At 47.5% G+C, this 24,498-nt stretch overlaps 1 protein-coding gene across 8 annotated transcripts; it reads right to left on the reverse strand.

The window, feature by feature from the left end:
- Window positions 1–1,428: 1,428 nt before the first annotated feature.
- Window positions 1,429–23,807, reverse strand: LOC140719235 (zinc finger and BTB domain-containing protein 26-like). 8 transcript variants are annotated; one of them, XM_073033699.1, is made up of 4 exons: window positions 23,598–23,807; window positions 20,326–20,449; window positions 15,201–15,293; window positions 1,429–3,122 (listed from the first exon to the last, which is right to left on the reverse strand). In XM_073033699.1, exons 1-4 carry the CDS (start codon window positions 23,790–23,792, stop codon window positions 1,783–1,785), a joined length of 1,752 nt encoding a protein of 583 aa, XP_072889800.1. In that variant the 5' UTR covers window positions 23,793–23,807; the 3' UTR covers window positions 1,429–1,782. The 8 variants fall into 8 exon arrangements, with proteins under 8 accessions (XP_072889800.1, XP_072889810.1, XP_072889819.1 ...); XM_073033709.1 differs by lacking the exon at window positions 15,201–15,293 and having other exon boundaries at window positions 1,430–3,122; XM_073033718.1 differs by lacking the exon at window positions 20,326–20,449 and having other exon boundaries at window positions 1,434–3,122; window positions 23,598–23,713.
- Between the last annotated feature and the right edge of the window lie 691 nt (window positions 23,808–24,498).

The following is a 24,498-nucleotide window of genomic DNA, read 5'->3' on the forward strand; positions in this document are numbered from 1 at the left end:
AAATAAAACAAACACCCTCCACCAATAGAACACCTTCTGTCCAAATAAAACAAACACCCTCCCCCCAATAGAACACATTCTGTCCAAATTAAACACCCTCCCCCAATAGAACACCTTCTTCCAAATAAAACACCCTCCCCCAATAGAACAACTTCTGTCCAAATAAAACACCCTCCCCCAATAGAACACCTTCTTCCAAATAAAACAAACACCCTCCCCCCAATAGAACACCTACTGTCCAAATAAAACAAACACCTCCCCCGAATACAACACCTTCTGTCCAAATAAAACAAACATCCTCCCCGCAATAGAACACCTTCTCTCCAAATAAAACAAACACCCTCCCCCCAATAGAACACCTTCTCTCCAAATAAAACACCCTCCCCCAACAGAACACCTTCTGTACAAATAAAACAAACATCCTCCCCAATAGAACACCTTCTCTCCAAATAAAACACCCTCCCCAGAAATAAAACACCCTTCCTCAAAATCAAAGACCCTCCCTAACAGAGCACTAACCCCCACCCCAAATAAAATGCCTCCCCAAATAAAACAGCCTCCGAACTAAAATCCCCTCCCCAAAACACCCTACTCCATATAAAACACTCTCTCTTTAAAAACTCCCTCCAGAGCACTACCCCCAAATTTAAACCAGCCTTCTAATAAAGCACCATCCCTCCAAACACCATCCCCCAATAAAACACCCTCCCCCTTAATAAAATACCCTCTCTCTAATAAAACACCCACCCCAAATAAAACACAATCCCTCCAAACAGAGCACTAGACCCCCCCAAAAAAGCACACTCCCCCAAACAAATTGCCCTCACTGCAAAGAGTTCTTAAATAATGATGGTCAGAAACTTTCCTTTTAAAATCTCAAATTATTATTTCTTTTTCTCTAAGAATAAAAATATAGATTACAGATCAATGCAAATCCTGCCCATAGGCTGACCAAAATAACAACCGGAGCCCCGCCTCCAGCCAGGCCAACAGAGCACAGAAGCCAAACGATGGCCATCAGCAGAGGGTTAGGGAAAGGGTGGTGGGAAGGGGGCGGGGGAGAGGGTGAGGGAAGGGGGTGGAGGAGAGGGTGAGGTAAGGGGGTGTGGAGAGGGTGTGGGAAGGGGGCGGGGAGTGGGTGAGCGAAGGGGGCGGGGGAGAGGGTGAGGGAAGGGGGTGGGGAGTGGGTGAGGTAAGGGGCGGGTGAAAGGGTGGTGGGAAGGGGAGAGGGTGAGGGAAGGGGGCGGGGAGAGGGTGAGGTAAGGGGGCGGGGAGAGGGTGAGGAAAGGGGGCGGGGAGACGGTGAGGCAAGGGGTGGGGAGAGGGTGAGGGAAGGGGGTGGGGAGTGGGTGAGGTAAGGGGCGGGGAGAGGGTGAGGGAAGGGGGAGGGGAGTGGGTGAGGGAAGGGGGAGGGGAGTGGGTGAGGGAAGGGGTGGGGAGAGGGTGAGGGAAGGGGGTGGGGAGTGGGTGAGGGAAGGGGGCAGGGAGAGGGTAAGGAATGAGGCAGGAGGTGTCTGAGGAGGAGGGGAGGGTTGTGGGTGGGCGAGGAAGGAGAGAGGGGTCTTAGAGGGTGGGAGTGAGATTAAGTACATTGAGGCAAAAGAGGGAAAGAGGAGGACAAAGGAGAAGGGTAGGGGAGGGGACAACTGGGAGCAGTACAGTTGTGAGGCTAATGAGGTGTGCACAAGGGTAACGGAGGAGTATGGGGGGTCAGGGTGAGGAGGGAGTGGTTGTAAGCTGGGAAGGGGGTGAGGAATTTTGGATGGGGGAGGGAGCTGAGCTCTAAGGTAACACCATGCTGATCTCAGCCGGCCGGTTCTCCAGGTTACGGGTGGTGGTCTTGCCGTGCTGGTCGCGCAGGTGGACACGCAGGGTGCTGTAGTGGGTGAAACGCATGTCGCAGTAGTTGCAGCAGTGGGGCGCGTCGCCGTTGTGCACGTTCATGTGGTCCTTTAGCGAGCGCTTCTGCGTGAAGGTGCGGCCGCAGACGGCGCAGCAGTACGGCTTGAAGCCGGTGTGAACGTTGATGTGCTGCGCCAGGCGCGCGTTCTTCTTGAAGACCTTGCCACAGAGCAGGCACATGTAGAGTCGGTGTGTCACCATGTGGGCGGCCAGGTGCTCCCGCTGCTCAAAGACAGCCGCGCACTCGGAGCAGCGGACGGGCTCGGCCCCGGGGCCCTCGGGGCCATCGGGCCGCAGCGGGTGTGAGGCCGGGTCCTCGGGGCCCCTGTAGAAGCCGCTGCGGCAGTCCTCGCTGGCTGAGCTCTCGTAGTCCTCCTCGGGGAAATCGTCCGAGATGAGGACCTCGGACATGTCGTAGGGCGCGCCGCCAGTCTCTGGGTAGTCGTGGCTCCCGCTGCCGCTCCCTGCTCCTCCTCCGCCCACCGTTGAGTGGATGCGCTGGTCAGGCTCCGGGCCCTCTCCTGACCCGGGCGCCATGCAGTCGGCCAGCGACTCCACCTTGCGGATGCGCAGGTCATCGGCCTGGCCGAAGGAGGCAGCAGGCGGTCGGGGCCGAGGCCTGGGCCTGGGCAGTGGCTCCTGCTGCTGCTCCTGCTCCAGCTTCACCGACTCGCCCGCCTCGGCCCAAGGCCCGTCACGCTCAGAGGAGCTGGCGATCTGCGGAGTGCAGGGCCGCTCCTGGTCTGGGTCGCGGTCCCGGTCCGGGCCTGACTCGTCCCCTCCCAGACCCGGGCTGGGGCCCGGCGGTGGGGGCGGCAGGCGGGGTCCGATCCGCGGCGAGAGCGACTGGCGGCACTTCTCCACCACGTGCTCCATCTGCAGGCAGCTGGCCGCTGTCAGGTAGTCGAGGATGTCGCCAAAGGGGAACTCCAGCGTGCCAGTGTAACAGGAGAGCAGCAAGCGCTGCACAGTCTGCGCTCCGGTCATGGGGAAGACCTCCACCTCCCGGGAGGGGTTCATGTGGAATTGGTCCCGCAGGAACGGGGAGCAGGCAGCCAGGACCACCCGGTGCCCCGGGAACCGCAGCCGCTCCGCCACGATGGTCACGTCGCAGAACCGCTCCTCCATCCGCAGCTGGTTCATCCGCTGCAGGATCGACACCTCGTGGTTGGGAAAGTGGAAGCGCACCACGTCGTCCGAGGCCATAGCCAGGGCAGCAGCTGCCGGGGGGCAAGGGAGAGACACAAAGTAGAGACAGACATTAGTGTAAACGCAACGGGGCGCCGCGGTACTGTAGCGATTAGCACAACGTGATTACAGCTCGCGGCATTCGCAGCTCGGTGTTCTGTAAGGAGTCTGTGTGTTCTCCCCGTGACAGTGTGGGTTTCCTCCTGGTGCTCCGGTTTCCTCCCACAGTCCACTGTTGGTAGGTTACCTGGTCATTGTAAATTGCCCTGTGATTAGGCTGGGGTTAAACGGGTGCTGCGACTTGTTGGGCCGAAGGGCCTGTTCCACTCTGTATAAATAAATGAACATTGTGCAGCTGCTGGGAATCTGCAGTAAGTACAGTATATGTCACCATATACAACCCTGAGATTCGTTTCCTCAAGTGGGCTCAACTATGAGCTGCTCTATAAAGCCATCTCTTAGGCACTAGAAATTTCCCTTCTTGGGATCCAGCACCAACCTGATTTTTCCAATCTATTGTATATTGAAGTCCCCAAAAACCATTGTAACATTGCCCTTCTGGCATGGGTTTTCTATCTCCCCTTGTAGGCCATATCCTTATTACTACCTGGGGGTCAGTGCACAACTCTCAACAGGATCTTTTTACTCTTGCAGTTCCTTAGCTCTATGCACAATGATTCAACACTTCTTTCTAATGATTTAATTCCAACAGTGCAATGCTGCCCCCTCTGCTGTCCTGCCTATCCTTTCGGTACAGTGAGTATCCTTGGACATTAAGCTGCCGGCTATAATTTTTCAGCCATAATTCAGTGATACATACTTTGATAATAAATTTTATTTTGTACTTTGAACTCTGCTAGTTGGGATGTGCTACATTGTAAACAGGTAATTCAGTAAATTAACCTGAGTACATTCCAAATGTTAATGTTCAGTCCTGTAGGTGATGACAGCAAACAAAACTGTGAAACTGTAGTTAGATGTTTATTGTCAGCTGAGACCCTCCCCCCTCATTCTTCTGAACACCAGACCTAGGTCCAACAAACACCCTTCATACGTTAACCTTTTCATTCCTGGAATCATTCTCGTGAACCTCCTCTGGACCCTCTACAGTGCCAGCTCAGCCTTTCATAATAAGTGACCCAAAACTACTCACAATGCTCTAAGTGCAGTCTGACCAATGAATTATAAAGCCTTACATCTCATACTTACTTTTATATTCTAGTTATCTCAAAACGAGTACTAACATTGGATTTGTCTTCCATACCACTGACCCAGCCTGTAAGCTGACCTCAAACAAGAGAACGTCTGCAGATGCTGGAAATCCAAGCAACACATGCAGTTCTGATGAAGGGTCTCGGGCCAAAAGGTGAAGGCCTTTTGCACCTTGGATTTTTGAGTTTCTCTCCATTTAGAGAACAGTTGAAGTGTTTAAGCGTACCTGTGTGAAATGTCATGTCATGGAGAGATTCTCTGGACTCTCTATTGGAGGTTTGCTCTGTGAATGAAGACTTTCATATTTCCAACTTTCAGCTCCCGTATTTAACAACAACACACACACCATGCATTTGTGCACATGCCCTGATCTGCCCACACTCTAAGCACATGCATGCATTCCTTTCTGCACAATACAAAAATCACACATAAAACACCATATTGACTCAGCAGGTCAGGCAGCATATATGGAGGGGATGTTTCGGGCCGAGACCCTTCACCAGGACTGGAAAGGAACGGGAAAAAGCCAGAAAAAGGTGGTGGGGGGGAGGAAGGGTACAAGCTGGATGGTGGTAGGTGAGACCTCATGAGGGGGAAAGTGGGTGTGTGGCATACAGAGGGGGATGAAGTAAAAAGCTGGGAGGTGAGAGGTAAAGTGGTGGAGAAGAAGGAATCTAATAGGGGAGGAAGAGTGGACATGGGAAGAGAAGGGAGCCAGAAGGAGGTGATGGGCAAGTGAGGAGAAGGGGTGAGAGGGGAGCTAGAATGGAGAAGGGAAAAAGAGAGAAGGGAGAGGTGGCAGAAGTTACGAGAGGTTAGAGAAATTGATGTTGATGCCTTCAAGCTGGAGTGTCATAATTTATGTTCACACTGTTGGTGTAAACCACCACATAATTTAGTGTCCTTACCTCGGTAAAAGTATTTGTTAACTACTGAGCGAGTACCGTGCAGATTCACCAGACTGGTCCCTGCGATGTGGCCGATCTGTCACATGAGATCCTTTTAAAAAAGGAGGGAGAGAGAAACCGGGGAATTATAGACCGGTTAGTCTGACATCAGTGGTGGGGAAAATGCTAGAGTCGGTTATCAAAGATGTGATAACAGCACATTTGGAAAGAGGTGAAATCATCGGACAAAGTCAGCATGGATTTGTGAAAGGAAAATCATGTCTGACGAATCTTACAGAATTCTTTGAAGATGTAACTAGTAGGGGAGAGCCAGTGGATGTGGTATATTTAGATTTTCAAAAGGCTTTTGACAAGGTCCCACACAGGAGATTAGTGTGCAAACTTAAAGCACTTGGTATTGGAGGTATGGTATTGATGTGGATAGAGAATTGGTTGGCAGACAGGAAGCAAAGAGTGGGAGTAAACGGGATCTTTTCAGAATGGCAGGCAGTGACTAGTGGGGTACCGCAAGGCTCAGTGCTGGGACCCCAGTTGTTTACAATATATATTAATGATTTAGACGAGGGAATTAAATGCAGCATCTCCAAGTTTGCGGATGACACGAAGCTGGGCAGCGGTGTTAGCTGTGAGGAGGATGCTGAGAGGATGCAGGGTGACTTGGATAGGTTAGGTGAGTAGGCAAATTCATGGCAGATGCAATTTAATGTGGATAAATGTGAGGTTATCCACTTTGGTTGCAAGAACAGGAAAACAGATTATTATCTGAATGGTGGCCGATTAGGAAAAGGGGAGGTGCAACGAAACCTGGGTGTCATTGTACACCAGTCATTGAAGGTGGGCATGCAGGTACAGCAGGCGGTGAAAAAGGCAAATGGTATGTTGGCATTCATAGCAAAAGGATTTGAGTACAGGAGCAGGGAAGTTCTACTGCAGTTGTACAAGGCCTTGGTGAGACCGCACCTAGAGTATTGTGTGCAGTTTTGGTCCCTAATCTGAGGAAAGACATTCTTGCCATGGAGGGAGTACAGAGAAGGTTCACCAGATTGATTCCTGGGATGGCAGGACTTTCATATGAAGAAAGACTGGATCGACTAGGCTTATACTCACTGGAATTTAGAAGATTGAGGGGGGATCTTATTGAAACGTATAAAATTCTAAAGGGATCGGACAGGCTAGATGCAGGAAGATTGTTTCCGATGTTGGGGAAGTCCAGAACGAGGGGTCACAATTTAAGGATAAAGGGGAAGCCTTTTAGGACCGAGATGAGGAAAAACTTCTTCACACAGAGAGTGGTGAATCTGTGGAATTCTCTGCCACAGGAAACAGTTGAGGCCGGTTCATTGGCTATATTGAAGAGGAAGTTAGATATGGCCCTTGTGGCTAAAGGGATCGGGGGTATGGAGAGAAAGCAGGTACAGGGTTTTGAGTTGGATGATCAGCCATGATCATACTGAATGGCGGTGCAGGGTCTAAGGGTCGAATGGCCTACTCCTGCACCTATTTTCTATGTTTCTATGAGGAGGGATGGAGTAGATCAGGCTTCTTCTACTTAGGATCTAGTAGAAACAGAGGTGATCTCAGTGAAAGACAATGAATACCTCAAATATCTTACAAACTTGAGAGTTTTTGTTGAGCAGGTGATAAAGATGACTCATGAGGGTCAGGCTTTGGATGTTGTATACTTTAGAACAGTGGTTCCCAACCTGGGGTCCACTGAACTCCTTGCTTAATGGTATTGGTCCATGCAAGTTGGGACCCCCTGCTTTACAAGATCAATCATAGTAGGACAATCCGGAAGATAAAGGGATGTAGAATGTTGATAGATTCAATATCCCAATATCACAAAATCCATATTAAATATCAATGGGCCAAACGGCCTAATTCAGCACCTATGTGTTACCGTCTAATATTGTCTATGCAGGTGGGCTGGTCTGTCTGTTCTGTCTGTGCTGGTGGGCTGGTCTGTCTGTTCTGTCTGTGCTGGTGGGCTGGTCTGTCTGTTCTGTCTGTGCTGGTGGGCTGGTCTGTCTGTTCTGTCTGTGCTGATGGACTGGTCTGTCTGTTCTGTCTGTGCTGGTGGGCTGGTCTGTCTGTTCTGTCTGTGCTGGTGGGCTGGTCTGTCTGTGCTGGTGGGCTGGTCTGTCTGTTCTGTCTGTGCTGGTGGGCTGGTCTGTCTGTTCTGTCTCTGCTGATGGGCTGGTCTGTCTGTTCTGTCTGTGCTGGTGGGCTGGTCTGTCTGTTCTGTCTCTGCTGGTGGGCTGGTCTGTCTGTTCTGTCTGTGCTGGTGGGCTGGTCTGTCTGTTCTGTCTGTGCTGGTGGGCTGGTCAGTCTGTTGTCTCTGCTGGTGGGCTGGTCTGTCTGTTCTGTCTGTGCTGGTGGGCTGGTCTACTATGTTGGTGGGCTGGTTTGCAGACAACACAAAACTTGTCTGAATTGAGGATGGTGAGGAAGGTCATGAAAAGATTCAGCAAGATTTAGATTAAAACTGAACGTGGAAATATGATTGAAAGTGTACAGAAAAAAATTTACAAGATGGAGCCAGGAGTTGAGGACCTGAATTAGGATTTTATTCGCTGGAGCATAGGAGGATGAGGGGAGATTTTATAGAGGAATTCAAAATTATGAGGGCTATCCAATAGGGTAAATGTAAGCAGGCTTTTTCACCCGAGGTTAGGCGAGGCTACAACTAGAAGAGTGAAAGGTGAAATACTTAAGGGGAACATGAGGGGGAGCTTCTTCACTCAGAGGATGGTGTGAGTGTGTATTTGGTGTCCATTCCAACATTTAAGAGGAGTTTATAGAACAGCACAGCACTGAACAGGCCATTCGGCCCACAAAGTGAGCCAATTTACACTAAACACTCTCCTCCTGTTTTGCGTCAGCAGTACACTGCAATGCAGAATTGAGAGGCATGGGTTGATAGGGGTTGTGAACGATGGATGTCTCCACTTTGAAGCATTGATTCTGTCTCTAACTTCAATTGGAATAACTTTTTTTGCCCTTAAAAGAACCTTTCCTTGATTATACCTGCACTTTTTGTATAGTTCTGCATTAGGCCTCCATCCCAGATACACGTCCTAGACTTGCAGACTGCAGACAGGCTGATCGGGAAAGGTCGGCATTGCTTTCAGAGGGCAGCGAAACCTTGGGATTGTCCACCCTGCAGAGCACACTGAACATACACCGTAGGCCACTCAGCCCTTCAAACATATTCTGCTACTTAGCAGGATAGTTCCTTAAGGTTGTCTTAGCCAGGCATGTTAGTGGGGGTAAGCTCCCGATGGCGTGTGTCTCAAATAGCCCCTGACAACCAATATCATCTCCTGGCCTTCATTTCCTACTGATAGGAGGTGGGTTACAGGTGCCTTAAAACCAGACACTTGGGCTCATCAGCTGTGGCTGGCAGCTCATCAAAGAGAAGGAAAACTTCTGCTGCCCCGTAGCTACACCCACTCTTGAGGAAGACTTCAGGAGTAAACCTCAAGGAAAATTCCACAGCTGGAGTCTCTGAAGCAGTCATACTGGGAGCTCAATACTGACTGGCAACTCCTGCCAAACTGTATTGGTCTCTGCCGTTCCTGTGTGGGGAGGGGGAACTGCTTGCTCCTCATCATACTGCCCTGGCTTGCGTTCTGGCTCACGAATCAAACGCAGACAGCTAGGACATAACACGCATGGTCAACCCCGACCAAAGGAAAGCCTCGAAGTAGGATGACGACCGGTCTGAATGTAACCTCAGATGCATTCCCAGCTCTACCTCTGCCTTCATACTCACAGACTCTGCTTTCAGAGATTGTTGCAGGTCAAATGACCACCTGACAGTGAACACAATCACCTCATCTCAGTTTGGAATGTGTTGAACAGTGGCCTCCTTGTTGCAGATTCTGCCACAAGAAGAAATCCCCTCTGCTCCACTACCTTCTAAACATTGCTGAGAACGTTTCAATCAAATGTTAAAGAAAGAAGATCAAGATTAGCTTTATTTGTCACATGTATACGGAAACATAGTGAAATGGGATGGCCAACACAGTACGACGATTGTGCTGGGGCCGACCACAAGCGATGCCATGCTTCTGGCTTGCCATTAACCCTAACCCAAATGTCTTTGGAATGTGGGAGGAAACCAGAGCACCCGGAAGAAATCCGGTCACGGGCAGAACATACAAACTCCTTACAGACAGCGGCAGGAACTGAACGCCAATTGCTAGCACTGTACAGCAGTACACTACTATGCCTCGCTCTTATTACAATATCATTATGTGGATGTCCCATATAACTTACCACCCACCTCAGTTTAAGTTTACACCTGATGCGTGCCCTTGCTGTTTTTTGCTTTTTTCACAACTTACTTAAATCAAAAACATATTTCTTATTTTATTATTTATTATTATGTATTTCAATGTAGTGCTGCCACAAAACAATGTTTACGACATATACCAGTGATATTAAACCTGACTCTGATTCTGTACGCACTAAGTGCTCATTTTCAAGGCACTTATACCCTGTCTAGGTACAACAGGATGCAAGCTTGACTTACAAGCAAACCTCCCCTGGTCACAAAATGCTGGAGGAACTCAGCAGGTCTAACAGAATCTTTGGAGGGGAATAATCAGTCAACGTTTCCAGCTGAGATCCTTCATCACGACTGGAAAGCAGAGGGGAAGAAACCAGAAGAAGGTGGGTGGTGGGGACCAAACCTTGTCACGATTTGGCGACTTGTGTGTCTCAATGACCCAGTTGGCTGGAGCCAGGGCTGTGTGCTTTGGCTCTTGGTAGAGTCACCCTTGCCAAAGGGAGGAGGCCAGACACTGAGTTCAGGCTCAAGACTAACAATCCTGACTGGTCAAATCTGACTGGTTTTCAGTTGTTTAAAGAGTAAAAGGGAGGTGAGAGTTGATACTGGACCATTGGAAAACGATGCTGGTGAGGTACTAATGGGGGACAAACAAATGGCGGATGAACTTAACGGGTCCTGGACAACCAGAAGATCGCAACTGTCACTCCACTCTTCAAGAAGGGTGGAAGGCTAAAGAAAGGAAATTACAGGCCAGTTAGCTTAACCTCAGTGGTTCTTAAAGTGTTGGAGTCTATTATTAATGATAGGATGAGGTTTTGAGGTACTTGGAAACTGATGATGAAATAAGCCAAAGTCAGCATGGTTTCTGTAAAGGGAAATCTTGCCCGAGTTCTTCGAGGGAGTAACAAGTAGGGTGGCCAAAGGAAAGGCAGTGGATGTTATTTGCTTGGATTTTCAGAAGGCAATTGTAGTGATGACTTACAGCAGACTGAAAAGCTTGAGCATGTAGATATTAAGAAAGAGGATGTGCTGGAGCTTTTGGAAAGCATCAATCTGAATAAGTCACTGGGACTGGACGAGATGTACCCCAGGCTACTGTGGGAGGTAAGGGAGGAGATTGCTGAGCCTTCGGCAATGATCTTTGCATCATCAATGGGGACAGGAGAGGTTCCAGAGGATTGGAGGGTTGCAGATATAACCATATAACAATTACAGTGCAGAAACAGGCCATCTCGGCCCTTCTAGTCTGTGCTGAACACTTACACTCACCTAGCCCCACAGACCTGCACTCAGCCCATAACCCTCTACTCCTTTCCTGTCCATGTACCTATCCAATTTTTTTTTAAATGACAATATCGAACCTGCCTCTACCACTTCTACTGGAAGCTCGTTCCACACAGCTACCACTCTCTGAGTAAAGAAGTTCCCCCTCGTGTTACCCCTAAACTTTTGCCCCCTAACTCAACTCATGTCCTCTTGTTTGAATCTCCCCTACTCTCAATGGAAAAAGCCTATCCATGTTAACTCCATCTATCCCCCTCATAATTTTAAATACCTCTATCAAGTCCCCCCTCAACCTTCTACGCTCCAAAGAATAAAGACCTAACTTGTTCAAATTGTTCCATTAATCAAAATGTTGTTCCATTAATCAAGAAAGGGAGTAGAGATAGCCCAGGAAATTATAGACCAGTGAGTCTTACTTCAGTAGTTGGTAAGTTGATGGAAAATATCCTGAAAGGCAGGATTCATGAACATTTGGAGTGGCACAATATGATGAGGAATAGTCGGCATGGTTTTGTCAAAGACAGGTCGTGCTCTAGAGCTTGACTAAATTTTTTGAGGATGTGACTAAACACACTGATGAAGGTAGAACAGTAGATGTAGTGTATATGGGGGTGATTGATAAGTTCGTGGCCTAAGGTAGAAGGAGTCAATGTTAGAAAACCTAGCACATTTATTTTTCAACATAGTCCCCTCCTACATTTATACACTTAGTCCAGCGGTCATGGATCTTGGACCTCCAGGAAGTGTCCACAGTAGGGGTGATTGATATTTGTGGCCTAAGTTAGAAGGAGATGAGTTATAAACTTCAAACTTCCTGCATAATCACTCAGCAAGGCATTTGATAAAGTACCCCATGCTAGGCTTATTGAGAAAGTAAGGAGGTATGGGATTCAAGGGGACACTGCTTTGTGGATCCAGGATTGGCTTGCCCAAAGAAGGCAAAAAGTGGTTGTAGAAGGGTCATATTCTGCATGGATGTCGGTATTAGTGGAAAGATACTAGCACCGACAGAGGAATGGCTGACAGGCAAAAGGAGAGCGAGTGGGAATAAAAGGGGCGTTTTCTGGTTGGCTGCCAGTGACTAGTAGTGATTCCTCAGGGGTCAGTATTGGGATTGGTGCTTTTCACATTGTTTGTCAATGACTTGGATAATGGAATTGATGCCTTTGTGACAAAGTTTGTGGATGATATGAAGATAGGTGGAGGGGTAGATAATGCTAATGAAGCAATGCGATTGCAGCAGGACTTTGACAAATTGGAAGAATGGGGAAAAAAGTGGTAGATGGAATACAGAGTTGGGAAATGTATGATAATGCATTCTGGTAAAAGGAATAATCGTGTGGATTATTATCTAAATGGGGAGAAGGTCCAAACATCAGAGGTGCAGAGGGACTTAGGAGTCCTCGTGCAAGACTCCCAGAAGGTTAATTTACAGGTTGAGCCTGTGGCAAAGAAGGGCAACACAATGTTGTCATTTATTTCAAGGGGAATATAATATAAAAACAAGGAGATAATGCTGAGGCTTTATAAAACACTAGTCAGGCCACACGGGAGTATTGTCAACAGTTTTGGGCCCCTTATCTCAGAAAGGATGTATTGTCACTGGAGAGAGTCGAGAGAAGGATGATTCCGGGAATGAAGGAGTTAACATATGAGGAGTGTTTGGCAACTTTGGGTCTGTACTCACTGGAATTTAGAAGAATGCATGGGGACCTCACTGAAACCTATGGAATGTTGAAAGGACTAGATAGGGTAGATGTGGAGAGGATGTTTCCTGTAGTGGAGGTATCCAGAACTAGAGGGCACAGCCTCAAAATTGAGGAGAAACCCTTGAGAACAGAGGTGAGGAGGAATATTTTTAGCCAAAGAGTAGTAAATCTGTGAAAGACTGCAGTGGAGCCAAGTCCATGAGTGTATTTAAGGCAGAAGTTGATAGTTTCCTGATCAGTCAGTGCATGAAAGGATATGGCGAGAAGGCAGGTGTATGGGGTTGAGTGGGATCCAGGGTCAGCCATGATGGAACGGCAGAGCAGAGCTGATGGGCTGAATGGCCTCATTATGTTCCTATGTCTTAAGGCTGTTAACGAAACTGCAACGAAGAATCCTCCTACGTCTGAATGTGATGGTATTCCTGAGTCTCCTCCCAGTACATGCATGGTGGACAGCAATGAAACCCACTGGATGAAGGAAGCCCCGAACACCACTAGAGATGGAGGACCTTCATCGCTGCCCAAAACACCAGCAGCGTAACAGTCAGTCAGTAAGTTTGCAGGTGGGAAATAAGGTCAAGCTTGAGTCGACTTCATGGTCGAAGAGTCAGAGGACAGCAGAGATCACTGAGGGGAGCAGTGAGAGGGGTCTCACTCAACTCCCATCAAACAGATTTAAACATCACTCAAAGACATTTCACTGCTGCAACAAACCATAAACATGAGATTCTGCAGATGCTGGAAATCCAGACAATATGCTGGAGGTCAGTCAGCATCTGTAGAGGGGAAGAAACAGTCAGCATTTCAGTCAAGAGCCTTCATCAGAACTGGAGGAAGCCAAAATTTTGACAGATCAGCATGTTTCCTTACCCACAGGGATCTACATTGAATGCAGCACGTGAGATCTGGTCTCATCACAGCCTCGTCTAAATGAGGCATAACTTCCCAATTCCCCTAGCAATATACAGTGCCTATAAAAAGTACTCACCCTCCTTAGAAGTTCTCATGTTTTATTGTCTAACAATATTGAGTAACAGTGGATTAATTTGTCATTTTTTGACACGGATGAATGGAAAATTACTCTTTTGTGTCAAAGTGAAAACATCTCTACAAAGTGACCGAATTACAAACATAAAACTCAAAAATAAATTGTTTGCATAAGTATCCATCACTTCAACTCAGTATTTAGTAGATGCACCTTTGGCAGCAATTACAGCCTTGAGCCTGTGTGGACAGGTCTCTATTAGCTTTGCACATCTGGAAACTGCAATCTTTCCCCATTCTTCTTTACAAAACTGCACACGCTCTGTCAGATTGCATAGGGATTGTGAATGAACAGCCTTTTCAAGTCCGGCCACAAATTCTCAATTGGATAGAGGTCTAGACTCTAACTTGGCCACTCCAGGACATTAACTTTGTTGTTTTTAAGTCATTCCTGTCTAGTTTTGGCTTTATGCTTGAGGTCATTGCCTTGCTGGAAGACAAATCTCCCAAGTTGCAGACTGCATCGGTTTTCCTCCAGGATTTCCCTGTATTTTGCTGCATGTGTTTTACCCTCCATCTTCACAACCCTTCCAGGGCCTGCTGCAGTGAAGCATCCCCACAGCAAGATGCCTTCTAGCAAACTCTAGCTAAGATTTCATGTGCCGTTTTCCCAACAGTGGCTTTCTCTTTGCTACTCTCCCATAAAGCTGTGACAGGTGAAGCATGCGGGCAACAATTGTTATACATGCAATCTCTCCCATCTCAGCCAGTGAAGCTTGTAACGCCTCCAGAGTTGTCAAAGGTCTCTTGGTGACCTCCCTCACTAGTCCCCTTCTTGCACGGTCACTCAGTTTTGAGGGTGACTTCTTCTAGGCAGAATTACAGCTGTGTCATATTCTTTCCATTTCTTGATGATTGACTTAACTGTACTCGAAGTATTGAGTGACTTGGAAATTTCCTTGTATCTATCTCCTGACTTGTGCTTTTCAATAATCTTTTTGCAGAGTTGCTTGGAGTGTTCTTTTGTCTTTGTGGTGTAGTTTTGCCAGGACTCTGACTCACCAGTAGTTGGACCTTCCAGATACAGGTGTATTTTTATGACAATCCATTGAAACACTTTGACTGCACACAGGTCTCCAAAAAAAATCTCCATTTAACCAATTATGTGACTTCTAAAAGCAATTTGCTCACCAGTGATGATCTGGTGTGCCATATTAAGGGGGGGGGGGGCGAATGCTTACGCAATCAATTACTTTGTGTTTTATATTTATAATTAATTTAGATCACTTTGTAGAGATCTGTTTTCACTTTGACACGAAAGTCTTTTTCTGTTGACCAGAGTAAGAAAAGCCAAATTAAATCCACTGTGATTGAATGTTGTAAAACAATAAAACATGAAAACTTCCAAAGGGAGGTGAATAGTTTCTCCAGGCACCGTCTAACAACTGACAGCTTTTATAATAGCTTGCAGTATCCTGGACAGCAGCCCACTCTACATGCCTTGTAATTAAAGACAATTAAGAAGAACAAAGGACATAATGACTAGTTGCAGGAGTCGGCCATCGGACCCATCATGCCTGATCTGCCATCCAAGAAGACCATGGCTGATTTGGCCGTGAACTCAACTCCACCTACTGCCCTTTTCCCCAGAATCCTTAAATCCCCTGCTGTACAAAAATCCCTCTAAATCTATCTTAAATAAATTTAATAAGGTACCTTTACTGCCTTCCCAGGCTGAGAATTCCAGACTCACTGCTCTCTGGGAAAAGCAGTTTCTCCTCATCTCCATCTTGCATCTATTTTCCTGAACTGGCACAAGAGCATAGTGGTTAGAGTAATGTTTTACAACACCAACAGTGGCTTCCCTGTAAGGAGTTTGAACGTTCAACCTGTGACCTTGCCATTCCTCTCCAGGTGCTCCGGATTCCTCAGGGTTAGGATTATTGTGATGTGGATATGCTATGTTGGAACTGGAAGCATGGCAACACTTGTGTACTGTCGAGCATAATCCTTGCTGAATCAATTGGACGTATTTCACTGGATATTTCAATGTATACGTGACAAACATAGCTAATCCTTAATCAAATCTTGAGGCTATGAACCCTAATTGTATCTCACCCACCAGTGGAGACAACTTTCCTGCCTCCATCTTATCCATCCCTTTCATATGTATGTACAAGATCCCCTCTGCCTCCTGAAAGCCCCAGGCGACTCAGTCTCTCCTCATAGGCTCATCCCCTCATCTTTGAAACTGACCGCCTCTAAAGCCAGTTTATCTGTCTTCATGTAAGGAAACCAGCTTTATTTAGAGATACAGTGCAGAACAGCACCCTCCAGCCTTTTGAGCTGTACCACCAGCCATTTAACCCCAGCCTTATCACGGGACAATTAACCTACTAACTGGCACATCTTTGGACTGAGAGGGGAAACCAGAGCATGCAGAGGAAACCCATGCTTCTACGGGGAGGATTTTATTATTTAAGTTTGTTTTACGAAATCATCGTTGAAAATGGTGCTTTTGTTATGTTTCATTTCATTTCAAAAAAAAATTTCTTTTAATTTCAAGATATACAAACTCTTTCCAGAAGATGCCGGGGCTGAACTCTGAACTCTGATGCCCCGAGCTGTAATACCATTGCGCTAACCACTACGCCTCCACAGCACCCAGAATGGGAGGAGTGTAGATGAAAGAGGCAGAAGCAGATATGATTCTGCAGAGGGACACGACAAACTCAAAGAGATAAGTGGCCTACTTTAGTTCCTCTTCCTTTGAGCAATAAGAGCCACAGTGTCCAATGACATGGAACTCCACTGCACACTGTCACCTCTTGTGGGCCAACGGCACAGAAAAAGGTCCTTTGGACCAACCGATCAATGTCACGCCCCCTCCCATTTCCCTGCAAAACCTTTCTGCTCATAATATCACAAGAACACAATTAGGCCATTCAGCCCATCAAGTCTGCTCTATGGTTCGATTGTAACTGATTTATATTCCCTTTCAACCCCATTCTCCTCGACACCTTAGACACATTACTAATCAAGAGCCTATCAATATATCCAATGGCCTGGGCACCATAGCCAGCTGCAGCAATAAATTCCACACATCCTCTACCTTCTAGCAAAAGAAATTCCCCCTCATCTCTGCTCCAAGCTAAATAAACTCCTCCTCAAGCAATTATCCATGTTCCTGCCCAACTGTTTCCAAAGTTCAAAATTTATTATCAAAGTACATATTGTATATGTCACTATTTACTACCAGGAGTTTATTTTGTTTTGGGCATTCACAGTGAATAGAAAGTAACACAAATAGAATTAATGAAAGACTGCATACAAGAGATGGACAACCAACATACAAAAGACAAACAGAAGAAAATAATACTAATAAATAACTGTATATTATTAGGGTAATATACAGGGTAAAAGGACATTGATGGCAGTTATATGCAGGCCTCCCAACAGTGGCTGGGAGGTGGACCACAGGTTACAACAGGAAATAGAAAAGGCGAGTCAAAAGGGCAATGTTATGGTTGTCGTGGGAGATTTCAGCATGCAGGTCAATTGGGAAAATCAGGTTGGAAATGGATCGCAAGAGAGTGAGTTTGTTGAATGTCTATGTGATGGCTTTTTAGAGCAGTTTGTCGTTGAGCCTACTAGGGGATCAGCTGTACTGGATTGGGTGTTATATAATGAACCAGAGACGATTAGGGAACTTAAGGTAAAATAACCCTTAGTAACGAGTGATCACAATATGATTGTGTTCAACTTGAAATTTTGATACGGAGAAAGTGAAGTCTGATGTAGCAGTATTTCAATGGAGTAAGGGAAAGTACAGTGGTGTGAGAGAGGAGCTGGCCAAAGTAAATTGGAAGGAGCTGCTGGCAGGGATGTCAGCAGAGCAGCAATGGCGTGTGTTTCTGGGAAAAATGAGGAAAGTGCAGACATGTGTATTCCAAAAGTGAAGAAATACTCAAATAGTAAAATAGTGCAACCATGGCTGACAAGGGAAGGCAAAGCCATTGTAAAAGCAAAAGAAAGGGCATACAACAAAGCAAACATTAGTGGGAAGGTAGAGGATTGGGAAGTTTCTAAAAAAACTACAGTAAACAACTAAAAAAACCATTAGAAGGGAAAAGATGAAATATGAAAGCAAGCTAGCAAATATCAAAGTGGACAGTAAAAGTTTTTTCAAGTATGTTAAAAATAAAAGAGAAACGAGAGTGATAATAACGGGGGACAAGGAAATGGCTGAGGAATTAAATGAGTATTTTGCATCAGTCCTCACTGTGGAAGACACTAACAGTATGCCTGATGTTGTGTGCGAAGGAAGAGAAGTGGGTGCAGTTGCTATTACAAGAGAGAAGGTGAAGCTGAAAGATCTAAAGGTACATAAGTCACCCAGACCAGAGGAACTGCCCCCTAGGGTTCTGAAAGATGTAGTGTTAGAGATTGTGGTGGCATTAAAAATGAGCTTTCAAAAATTATTGGACTCTGGCATGGTGCCAGAGAACTGGAAAACTGCAAATGTCACTCCACTCTTTAAGAAAGCAAGTTACTGACCAGTTAGCCTGACTTCAGTGGTTGGGAAAATGTCGGAGTCAATTGTTAAGGATGAAGTGATGCAGTACTTGGTGACACAGGACAAGATAGTACAAAGTCAGTGTAGTTTCCTTCAGGAAAAATCCTGCTCAACGAACCTGTTCGGAGTTCTTTGAAGAGATTACAAGTAGGATAGACAAAGAGGATGCAGTAGATGTAGATATTTGGACTTTCAGAAGGCCTTTGACAAGGTGCCACCCATGTGACTGCTTACTAAGTTAGGGTATTACAGGAAAGTTCCTAAAATGGTTCGAGCATTGGCTGATTGGTAGGAGGCAGTGAGTGGGAATAAAAACATCCTTTTCTATTTGGCTGCCAGTGACTAGTGCTGTTCCACCGGGGTCGGTGTTGGGACACTTCTTTTTATGCTGTATATAAATGATTTCAATGATCGATTAGACGGCTTTGTTGCCAAGTTTGTAGATGATATTAAGATTGGTGGAGGGGCAGGTAGTGTTGAGGAAACAGGTAGGCTGCAGAAGGACTTGGACAGATTTGGAGAATGGGCAAGAAAGTGGCAAATGAAATACAATGTTGGAAAATGCATGGTCTTACACTTTGGTAGTAGAAATAAACATGCGGACTAATTTCTAAACAGGGAGAAAATCCAGGAATCTGAGATGCAGAGGGACTTGGGTGTCCTTGTGTAGAACACGCAGAAGGTTAACTTGCAGGTTGAGTCAGTGGTGAGGAAGGCAAATGCCATGCTAGCATTCATTCAAGAGATCTAGAATACAAGAGTAAGGATGTGATGCTGACGTTTTATAAGGTGCTGGTGAGGCCTCACCTTGAGTATTGTGAACAGTTTTGGGCCCCTCATCTTAGAAAAGATGTGCTGGTATTGGAGAGGGTCCAGAGGAGGTTCACAAAGATGATTCCAGGATTGAAAGGGGTATTATACAAGAAACATTTGATGGCTCTGCGTCTGTACTTGCTGGAATTCAGAAGGATGGGGGCGGGGGGGATCTCATTGAAACCTTTCAAATGTTGAAAAGCCTAGACAGAGTAGATGTGGAAAGGATGTTTCCCATGGTGGGAGAGTCTAGGACAAAAGGGCACAGCCTCAGGATAGAGAGGCGCCCTTTCAAAACAGAGATGCAGCATGGTGAATTTGTTGCCACATACAGCTGTGGAGGCCAGGTCATTGGGTGTACTTAAGGCAGAGATTGATAAATTCTTGATTGGACATGGCATCAAAGGTTATGGAGAGAAGGCCGGGAACTGGGGTTGAGGAAGAGATAAAAATTAGAATCAGCCATGATTGAATAGCAGATCAGACTCGACGGGCCAGACGGCCTAATTCTGTTCCTATGTCTTATGGTCTAAAGAACGCAAATACAAGTGGTAGAGTCCTTAAGGTACATCCATAGTTTGAGGAATCAGTTTTGTGTTGCAGGTGGGTGAAGTTATCCCCATTGGTTCAAGAGCCTGATGTTTGAGGAATAATAACCATTGCTGAACTTGGTGGTGGGACCCTGAAGCTCCTGTACCTTCTTCCTGATGGCACCAGCGGGAAGGGAGCATGTCCTGGTTGGCCATCCATCAAGGGGCTGGACGTAGCTCCCTCAACCACTTTCTCGTCCCTCTGACCCAGCATCCTCAGGTGAAAGCGCTGACCCTCAGATTCCCCCTTTCACCTCTGCCCTTGTTCTTCCTTCCCCAACCTGGGGAAAAGACCGTCCCTATGCCCTCATGACTTTGCAGGGAGGGATTAGGGAGAGAATTCTAGAGCTCTGTCTGACATTTGAACTGAGGGTTCAGAAAACGGATGTTGACGGAGGGGTTTATATACAAAGGTGAGGAATTTTAAAAGTGATGCACAACTTGGTTGGAGATACAGTTACTTCAGCCATCATTTAATCAGGGCAGCTGTTATTTCGGACAACTCTTAAAGAACAAAAACTAATAGGAAACTAGCCTGGATTCCCTATGTTTATTCTTTCTGGACACCAGGCTGTGGGCAGGAGGCTGTTGCCAAACAATTTCTAACTAGTGTCAGTCCTGTGTACTTGTGTGGCCGTTACACTGCACCACACCTACAGCAGTTTTTAAACAATGTCAGTTATCTGTGTTTGTGTTCAAAAAGCAGAGATTTCTGTCACTGCTAGTTGGTGAGAAATAAACAGTAAGACAATTCAGAACCGTTTTGTTCACTGTGGTTTCAAGCATTCAGGCTTGGAGATGGCCGGAGGAGAAAATGAAACCCATTTCACTACTTTAACAAGTTAGGAACTATGACAATCACCTTGAATGTTGAAATGAAAATTAGGATTTGGAGGATGTAGCCGTCGAAAGGATCGTATGAAGGCAGTCCGCTTGATTTTGTTCATTGCGTAGACTGGATGAATTCCTTCGGTAACTATTAGGAACTTAATACACAGTTTTATAGACTGTCATAGCATTGGTAGTTTTATTTATGTGTGTATTTGTTTATCTACTGAGAGATGGCGTGAAATAGGCCCTTCCAGATCTTAGATCCCCTGATTTTACTCCAGCCTAATGGCCAAGTAACAGATTTGGAATGGGAGGAAACTGGAGCACATGGAGGAAACCCATGCTGTCACAAGGAGAAAGTATAAACTCCTTACAGGTAGTGGTGGGAATTGAACTCAGGTCACTGGTACTGTAAAGCCTTATGCTAACCACTTTGCTAATTTATTCTGAATTTCAGTTAAACTGTAGCTTCTCTTTTTTATACCTTTCCATGAAACTTCGGCTAATTGGGGCAGCCAGTTAATTGGGCCAAAATATACTGTGTCCCCGAATTAATTGGAATCCACTGTAATTGGGTGGGCAGGTAGGCAATGGCAGGGAGGCATAAGAGAGGTGCTTAGATTACAGGCGATCGGTTGGACAAGGTCAAAAACAGGACAGATACTCCATCTTCCCCCACACCGGCACCAACCACGAACAGGGTCAGGCCTTCACCCTGGGGCTGGGTGTTCGGGATAGGGTACACCTTGGGGTTAACTATGGGTGGGAGAGGCGAGCACCCGTGTGTGAGAGCAGCCACAGCTGATAGGCGGTGATTAGTTTGCTGACTGGCTGCATGATGGCCTGGTACGGAAACTCCAATGTCCTTGAACAGAAAATCCTACAGAAAGTAGTGGATACGGCCCAGTCCATCACAGGCAAAGCCCTCCCCACCACTGAGCACATCTACATGGAGTCTGTCGTAGGAAAGCACCATCCATCATCAGGGACCCTCACCACCCAGGCCATGCTCTCTTCTCACTGCTGCCATCAGGCAGGAGGTACAAGAGCCTCAGGACCCACACCTCCAGGTTCAGGAACAGTTATTACCCCTCAACCATCAGGCTTTGAACAAGAGGGGAGAACTTCACTTGCACCATCACTGAAATGTTCCCACAGCTCATAGACTCACTTTCAAGGATTTTTCGTCTAATTTTCCTGACATTTATTGCTTATTTATTAATTTTAAACATTATTTTCCATTTGTATTTACTGTTAACGGTTTCAAGAAGATTAATCTCAGTGTTTTATATGAGAACGTTTAGCATAGGAACCCACTGCCTCTGCGTGAGTGGAGTGGAGGGCAGACAGTGCCACCTTTGGGCATAGGAACCCACTGCCTCTGCGTGAGTGGAGTGGAGAGCTGACGGTGCCACCTTTGGGCGTAGGAACCCACTGCCTCTGCGTGAGTGGAGTGGAGAGCTGACGGTGCCACCTTTGGGCGTAGGAACCCACTGCCTCTGCGTGAGTGGAGTGGAGAGCAGACGGTGCCACCTTTGGGCGTAGGAACCCACTGCCTCTGCGTGAGTGGAGTGGAGGGCAGACGGTGCCACCTTTGGGCGTAGGAACCCACTGCCTCTGCGTGAGTGGAGTGGAGGGCAGACGGTGCCACCTTTGGGCGTAGGAACCCACTGCCTCTGCGTGAGTGGAGTGGAGGGCAGACGGTGCCACCTTTGGGCGTAGGAACCCACTGCCTCTGCGTGAGTGGAGTGGAGGGCAGACGGTGCCACCTTTGGGCGTAGGAACCCACTGCCTCTGCGTGAGTGGAGTGGAGGGCAGACGGTGCCACCTTTGGGCGTAGGAACCCACTGCCTCTGCGTGAGTGGAGTGGAGGGCAGACGGTGCCACCTTTGGGTGTGGGTCACCTGTTGCGCTCTGGTAACTGGGTGTGGGACAGGAATCAGGTTTGATATCGCTGTTGTGAAATGTGTTGCTTTGCACAGCAGTACATGGCAATACATAAATTTAAAAAACATAAATTACAGTGATAAATATATATATTAAAAAAGTTCAATTAAATACGAGGCAGTGCAAAAAGAGAAAACTACTGAAGTAGTGTTTATGGGTTCAATGTCCATTGAGGAATCGGATGACGGGGGCAAGAAGCTGTTCCTGAGTGTATGCCTTCAGGCTCCTGCACCTCTTCCCCGATGGTAGTAATGAGGACAAGGCACGTACTGGGTGATGGGGTCCTGCCTTTCTGAGGAACCGCCTTTCAGGATGTTCTCGATGCTGGTTTCTAGGATGGAAGTTACTAAGTTTATAACTTTCTACAGTTTATTTCCATCCTATGCAGTGCCCCCTCCCCAGTACCAGACGATGATGCAGCCAGTCAGAATGGTCCCCACAATACATCTGCAGAAATTTGAGGGCGTCCTTGGTAATACACGGAAGGGGAGCAGCCAGTGAGCAGGTGGGGTGGATGGATGTGAGAGCACCCCTGGGTGTCTGTGAGTGGGAGGGGGGGTTTGGGCACCACTGCTCCATGGTGATTGGGTGGGTGAGGGGCCTGTGCGCCCACTGCTCACCGGGTGAAAGGCTTGCGGCTACCTCTGGGTGGTGATGAGGGGGTGGTTACTGGACACTGGTGAGTGGGCGTCTGTGTGTGGGGGGTTCATATTGGGTGGAAGTGGGGGGCCAGCCACCCACTGCTTTGATGGGCGGGGGGGGGGGTTGGGAATATCTATGGGAGGGGATAAAGCCCCAACTGTTCACTGGTGTCTAGGGGGGGGGAGGGGGTCGGGAGCACCTTCAGGTGAGGGTATCGGGCACCCACTGCTCCGAAGGACAAGGGAGGGAAGAGACTCGAGAACACCTTGGGTGGGGATTGGGTATCCACTACTCTCTGGAACTAGGCGGTGTGGTAGGATCGAGAGCACTTCTGAGTGGAGGGTGGGGGGGTTCGAGTGCCCACAGGCGGGAGAGGGTGAAGAGCACCTACGGGTGGGAGGGGGGTCGAACAGCCGCTTCTCACCGATGGGTGAGGATAAAGGAGGGTCGGGAGCACCTATGGGTGGGGATCGAGCAATCACCTCACTGACGGACGAGCGTGAGAGGGTCGGGTCGGGTCGGGATCGGGCATCCACCTCACTGACGGAGCGGGGAGCCGGAGGCCTCGGGACCGCCGGGGGCGGCTGTGAGAGAAGAGGAGCAGGGCCGCGGGCCTAACGACAAAGCGAGGGTCGGGCAGGTAATCGGCGGCGGCGGCAGCAGCGGCGTCCCCGTCCCTCTCCCCTCCCCTCCCAGGGACCCTCGGACACTCACCGGGCGGCGGATCCGCGGATCCGAGCGGCAGCGGCGGCGGTGGTGGGTGGCCGAGCGAAAAGCAACGCAACAACTCCCGGCCGCCGGGGAGCTGGAGGGCGGGCCGACCGTCGCAGTCCCGGAGTTGCTGGAGGCCGAGCGGAACCAGGCTGGAGAACCGGATAGTGGATCAAAAGTCAAAGTAAATTTACACATCCCGAGATTAATTTTCTTGCCGGCATTCGCAGAAATTCCAAAAAACGCCATAGAATCAATAAAAGACCACATACAACAAAGGACAAACAACCAACTGTGCAATATAAATTTTTTTTAAAAATAACCATCGAGCAAAAAGTACGTTACTTAAATGGAAATTGAAGTGAAAGTAGTTCAGAAGTATAGGTATAAGTTTCATAAACTGCCCGCAACACATCGCTATCCTGCAATGGGAAACTGGGGGAGGGCAAAGCAATGTTAGCATTCATTTTCAGAGTATTAGAATGTAAACAAGAGGGTGTAATGCTGAGGGCACTGGTGAAGCCTTATTTAGAGTATTGTGAGGGCTCCTTATCCGAGAAAGGACGAGCTGACATCGGAGGTGCACGAGAATGAAAGGGTTAACATGAGGAGCGTTTGTTAGTTCTGGGTCCACACTCGCTGGAGTTTTAAAGAATGGTTGTGGGGGGGTGCGGGGGGGGGAGATGGAATCACATTGAAACCTATCGAATATTGAAAGGCTGAGATGGTGTGGATGTCTCATATCTGGGGCCAGAGGATACGGCCTCAGAATAGAGGGACATCCATTGTAACAGAGATCAGGAGAAATTCCTTTAGCCAGAGGATGGTGAATCTGTGGAATTTATTGCCCCAGACAGCTGTGGCGGCCAAGTCATTGCGTGTATTTAAAGTGGAGGTTGATCAG

Source organism: Hemitrygon akajei, chromosome 2 (genome assembly GCF_048418815.1).
Source record: "Hemitrygon akajei chromosome 2, sHemAka1.3, whole genome shotgun sequence".
NCBI classification, from domain to species: Eukaryota; Metazoa; Chordata; class Chondrichthyes; order Myliobatiformes; family Dasyatidae; genus Hemitrygon; species Hemitrygon akajei.